General features: G+C 45.5%; 1 protein-coding gene across 1 annotated transcript in view; it reads right to left on the bottom strand.

The window, feature by feature from the left end:
- The window catches only part of LOC111865758 (UPF0489 protein C5orf22 homolog), an 814,265-nt gene that overhangs the window by 614,209 nt on the left and 194,056 nt on the right, over positions 1–6,000 (bottom strand). The window contains exon 3 of the mRNA XM_033751951.1: positions 2,402–2,599. Coding sequence (XP_033607842.1) covers positions 2,402–2,572 — 171 coding nt within the window. The 5' untranslated portion in view covers positions 2,573–2,599. The remainder of the gene's footprint in view (positions 1–2,401; positions 2,600–6,000) is intronic.

Below are 6,000 nucleotides of genomic sequence, written 5' to 3'. Positions count from 1 at the left end.
ACAGTCAGCGAGTCCTGGAGCTACCGCCGAGTTAGCCAGCAACTAGTCAGTTGTATTGTGGCATTTTTCAGTGTACTAATTGTGATACTGCAGATAGCAGTAATCGTCAGATTGTAATTTGGGTGATTGTGAGAGCGGATGTGAAATAAAATTCGCTACATCGAATACATCGTGAATTTATTTGTCGCGATATACGCCCGATACGCGACAATATACTCTTAGAGATAAGAAATACTATATTCAAAATTCGCGGGGTGACCGCTATGATAGAACAAGATGCTTATAAGAATGTGCTACAGCGAGCCGGATGGGCGTTGTCTACGCCATTTTTGTATATACAAGATCCCCCCCCCCCCAAATAAAACAGAGTGCTTATTACAAGTGCTCGTACAACGGCGATTATTTCCCTAAAGAGCAGCAACTGGTTGGTCCATAATGGAGACGCAATGTGTTTCCTATGAGGTACGGAATGAATTTATAAATGTTAATTAAATGACTAACACGCTTCAAAGATATAGGAGTTACGGTCATTGAAAAGACAACAAATTTACTCAGTTTTACTTTTCGATCTTTATTCCTTCTAAATGGCAGCTATATATAGGAATAGGCCGCGCTATAGCTCAAGCGGTTAGTCGCTGGCTTCCCACCGCGGCGGTCCGGGTTCCATCCCGGGTCTGGTCAAGTGGGATTTGTGGTGGACAAAGTGGCGCTGGGGCAGGTTTTCACTGAGTACTTCGGTTTCCCCTGCCAATCTTCATTCCACCAATTGCTCCACAATCACCCTCACCTATCATCTGGGGCTGGTACAATGGGCCAGAAGTCTATAGTCACTCTAAAACCGTGTTAACATCAAACACGTTTCTTTATACAACGCGAAGACCAGATTTGGTATGAAGGGACAGAGCAGGTTAGAGTGGCGGTGCACTCAGCACTTGAATTCAGGCGGGGATCCATCAGGTTCTTACGCAGAACAGCAACTGTTTATTGATGCGTTTCTTGGTATTCCTCAGTCCCTTCGATCTGGCTTCTTTCAAATTCGTCATCCTTATAGTCGACGCTATTACGGTACCAGTAATGACAGAGTCGATTAGAAAATTAAAGGGGGAAAATAAAAAATGAAGACTTATGAACAAGCCTCAACAAAAGCCTGCCTCACGTATAACGGCCACAGGCGGACACCGACAGACTTTCGGAGACAACGGAGACGTTCAACAAACTTACACGTTAAGCCTCGGCCGTCTTGCTGTAACTCTGACGCCTGATTCAACGCCCGTAACATTCAGCGCTAGAGCAAGGCGCGTTATAAAGAAATGTGTAAAGGTAACGTCGTCCTTGTGCTCAATTAATATTTGGAGGCTATTTAACGACGCTCTGGGTAGCTAGATGGTAGGACGTAGAAGGGTCACAAGATTGATGAACTAGAAAAGATGTGGAATGAAGTAATCGTGACCTAATTAGAGGCACTATCCCAGAATTTTACAGGTGGAGCTAAGGAAAACCAATAGTATTCCTGGCAGAGATTCGAACTCAATACCTGTCCAATAGGAGCCTAAAACTTTATCGCTGTGTAAAAACCCTTACCGAAGAAGAACTATACCACGAAGACGTATGGAGAAACGGAGGCCCAGCTCCACGCATTCTTAACCTCGGCACTAAATTGAGATGATCAGCATCATGCTCCGATCGTTTTGACTAGGGGGCAAAGAGACCGCCATAGCCACTGGTGGATCCCAGGGCCGGTCTGGACGCGAAACAAGACACCAAAGGGACAGCTCTGCTTGCCACATGCTTCCACGTTGGTTTCTTGATTGGCCTATTCTTCGACTCTGAAAAAAATGACATGTTCCTCCGAAACGTCGGTTGAATTTCAAAGGCTTTATATCGCAGAAGATATAACTTTTAAGATGGATAATGAACTTAGAGCTCCAATCAAGACAGAAATATTCGCATTGGGGCACTGAATTACGAGAAAATAAAGTCATTAACATCACTAACGCTGCCAGTTGTGAAAACTTAAAATGAAGGAAGGGAAATTTTCACGAAATTCCCCCGAGGAATTCATGGAAAAGTGGGTGCGAGTTCGACGCCCGTCACCCTGAGTAGGCTTGCTGAGAGAAATGTTACACAGTGCACAAGTGAGGTAAACAGAGGTTCTTACTTACTTACTTACGCATGGAGCTGAGCCCTTATTGAGGAGCCGCCAATTCTGCAGCTGCTCAAGAATTGTTCACAAGAGCCCTCCACTGGTCTCTATCCTGAGCCAGATTTATCCCATCCATACCATCCCATCCTGTTTCTCTAAGATCCATTCTAATATTGAAACAGAGGTTCTATTTGAGGGAATTTACTGGTTAAAAACTTCCTTGACACTTAGTGCTGGTGCGAAGAGGCGGGTTCCTACCTTCGGATCCTGTTCATCCTCAGGGCGTTTGAAATTGTACAGTTCCTGGAGACGAGAGTACAGGTCGGCGTTCTCGTATAAACCTCGGAACGGATTCCTGGTACTGAAGAAATCAAGGTCGACATCCAGGATGAAGGGGTCGCCCTCACGCGCTATGTATTGGCGGAACATCTTGCCCACTTCCTGGAAATCGTCCTTCTGTAATAAAAACAAAGGAGGGACACCCATGACAAGTTGTACAGACGACAACAAAAACATTTAACTCATTACACACCTTGCAACGTAAAAGGCAAACTTCTTCCTGTGCTTAATTAACATATAGGGGGAGTGCAAGTATAGGCCCACATTCTCGACCTCGGCACCAGATGTAGGTGCTCAGCTTCACGCCTCGGCAGCTTTACCCCCGGTACCAATTGGATAGGAGGATGGGTGGGCCTCAGACCCGGTCTGGACTCTATGGAGAAGATATAAATTTGTACTCTGCCGGGAATCGAACCCCGGTCCGTCGCTATACTGACTGAGATATCCCGGCATTTACACATAAACTTATCGTTGTTCATGTATCTAATTATTAAGATATGAGTGAGTGGAGTTGTGTCACGTCTTCCTAACCTCAGAACTGGGTGATGGTCAGTTTCATGCTTTCAGAAGAAGATACACGTATATATATACATATACTCTTCTGCTTAGAATGACTGATACTATTGGCCTTTCCTCCTGGGACATTCTGTATATATAATTATTTTTAATTCTTTTACTGGGGGGTGGAGTCCAACTGGGTCCACTCGGCACGGCGGCCACTGATTGGCCTATTGTAGCCTGCCCCGGGTGATTATGATGATGGAGAATTTAGTGGAATGAAGATTGGCAGGAGAAACCGAAGTACTCGGAGAAAACCCGCCCCAGCGCCACTTTGTCCACCACAAATCCCACTTGACCAGACCCGGGATCGAACCCTGTATATACGTATAACTAAACGGTTTAAAGTATCCGCGTCGCAATTTTCATATAAAAGGATGAAACAAACAAATGCTATGTTAATATTTGTACGTACATCCGAGCCGTGGTAGTTCTAGGTCAGCATGTTGCTGTCTCGTGCTTGTTTCTTAAAAGAACTCCGTGGCTCTAGCCCGCAAATGAACTATACCGACCGAGCGACCGCAGTTTGTCGGCGAAGTTAGTGCCAACTTTAGCGGATAGAGGGTGTCGCGTGGTCAGCGCAACGGATTCTAGACCGGAGCCATTGCATTTTCAATCAAGTAGCTCCTCAAATTTGTATCCCCACGGGGCTGAGTGGACCCCGTTCCAGACCACTACTTCACAGAAAATCTTGTAGTGCCGGGAATCGAACTCGGGACCTCTGAATCTATAGCTAGGAACTCTGACCACTAGACCACAGAGGCCATCGCCTACTTGTTTCTTAGGTGTCGGAAAGGTGGAGTTCTGCCATATCTCATCCTCCTTGACTTGATAACTTTAATTATAATTTCTCATAATCATTTTTTCGCCTAGGGCGTTTCTGCAAAGAATCCGTCCAGGTCCGAGCCTTCTTGTGATCTTCCGTAACAAGCTTCTTTTTACGGTGAGGAGTTGTTAGCCCACGCCTAACCCAAAACCTGGAGGCCCGCCCCTTGTCGGCTTTCCGCGATTGCTTATTCAATATACTCGCAGCTACCCTCTATATCTTTGAGGCCGTCTCCTCCATCCGCAACCTGAGGACGCGCCATGCCGCGGTGACAAGGGCCCACCGAACATGCACGCACTTCATGCAATATTAGATTTAACGTTTTATCAGAAATTATGACACGCATTTTTAGTACGGCATATTTGCTCAATGCAGGAACCGTGGAGCTAGAGAAACAGCCATTGCTAGGTATCGGTTGCGTAACACGCAATAATGGATTAACTGTTGGAAGCGGTGTTTTCTGTGCGGCCCGTGCTGGAGCTATATAACGATGACCATCTTCCAAAGCCTCTACTGTCCGAGGATTTTTATATAGTACACAAGGAGAATTTCCAATAACACGCTATATGTCCGATAAGTACACTTGTCGAAAGGCCAAGCTTATTCATAAGAGATAACCTCACCTTTTCGTCAGAGAGGATGCTACATAAGGACTATGACAGTAAGTGTTTAGTTGCAAAAAATATTATGTATGTGAGTCTCAAGGGACCTGGCGCCTAGATATACTGATTGGCGGTAAACCGACCGCCATAGAGTAATTTTGACCTTCACTCTCACCAAGGGACAGTCTCGAGACGGCAGGTAGAATAGTGAGAGGTTTGTGTGAGATGGCTGTCAGCCTGCGAGGACGTGATCCCGGGAGTAGAGGAACGTCCACTGTTGAAGCCGTTACCAAGCAACACAGTGAAGACTGTAACTGAGCACACTAGTGTTTATGTGACAGTAATGTGAAGAGTGGTGTTACGAGTTGCGTGTTCAGGTGTCGAATAAATCCCATTACCAATCCAAACCCCGTCTATACTCTCTTGTCACGTGATAATGTCTATATACACACTCGTACAGTCTATATATATGGAGTGTACAGTTTCATTGTTGAGGCACGCGGTAGTGTAGTTGATTGAGGTACTATGCTACAATCCCGATGAGGTCAATGGATTCTTCAACTGACCTAATCCTTCCAGCCGCACTAGGCCCTGAGGTCGAGTCAGCCTCTAACAGAAATGAGTACCAGGAATCTTCCTGGGGGGTAAAGGGCGACCGGCGTGTCAGGCTGACAACCTCACCGCCATCTGTGAGCGGAGTGTCTAGAAAATGTGGATGCCTCGACGTCTCACAACCCTACGGGCTTCCACTGCCTGTTAGAGGGATAGCTTTACTTTTTACCGACAGCTTGAGGAAATAAACCACAAAAAAAATTATGGAAAACTTCCTCCTGTCTAGCGACCACTACGAGTCTGTGTGGAGTTATACTTCAAACTTCGGGAATGACGTAAGGCAAAGATTATCACGGGTTCCTGTTCCTTTTGCAGCAGCGATCATCAGGTCACGTCATATTCCGTTTATAACGGGGACGTTATCAGCCTTAACGGATGTGACGAAACCTGACTACGGAAACAAAGGAAGGCGACAGACTTCGGATACAACCCACTTCTAAAGAGTTCTGAATTGTCTGTTTGTAGCACAAAAAAAAACATCACATTCATTTCATTTTTTTTTTCTTTTCACAAACTTCTGTCCCGTTTCATAACCTATTCATATATATTAATGGCATGATAGGACTTAAGTGTTCCTAATAAATCCTCGGGACGTCATCCAAGCACACGGGCAGCTGTTGCTGATGAAACGTCGAGGGGGGGGGGGACTTTTTTGTTTCTTCTGCAGCATAATATCATGTATAAAAACAACACAAAGCTCCAATAGGACAGTTGTGTATTTTTTGTCCATCTCACGTCCATGTGTGGCAATTGTTTTGTACGCGTACTGTCACTGTACACGTCGGTTTCCTGAGGAGAGACCTTGGGACTCCATGCAATGTGGGCCCACGGCATAGCGCAGAAATTCAGGGATGGACATTCTTGCCCTTTCGACACATACACATTATTCACAGAGATATTGGGTCTTCGGACTTTATCCA

This window comes from Cryptotermes secundus, unplaced genomic scaffold, assembly GCF_002891405.2.
Source record: "Cryptotermes secundus unplaced genomic scaffold, Csec_1.0 scaffold543, whole genome shotgun sequence".
In the NCBI taxonomy this organism is placed as follows: Eukaryota; Metazoa; Arthropoda; class Insecta; order Blattodea; family Kalotermitidae; genus Cryptotermes; species Cryptotermes secundus.
The sequence above is the reverse complement of the archived record's forward strand: the minus strand, read 5'-3'. Positions and strand labels throughout refer to the sequence as shown.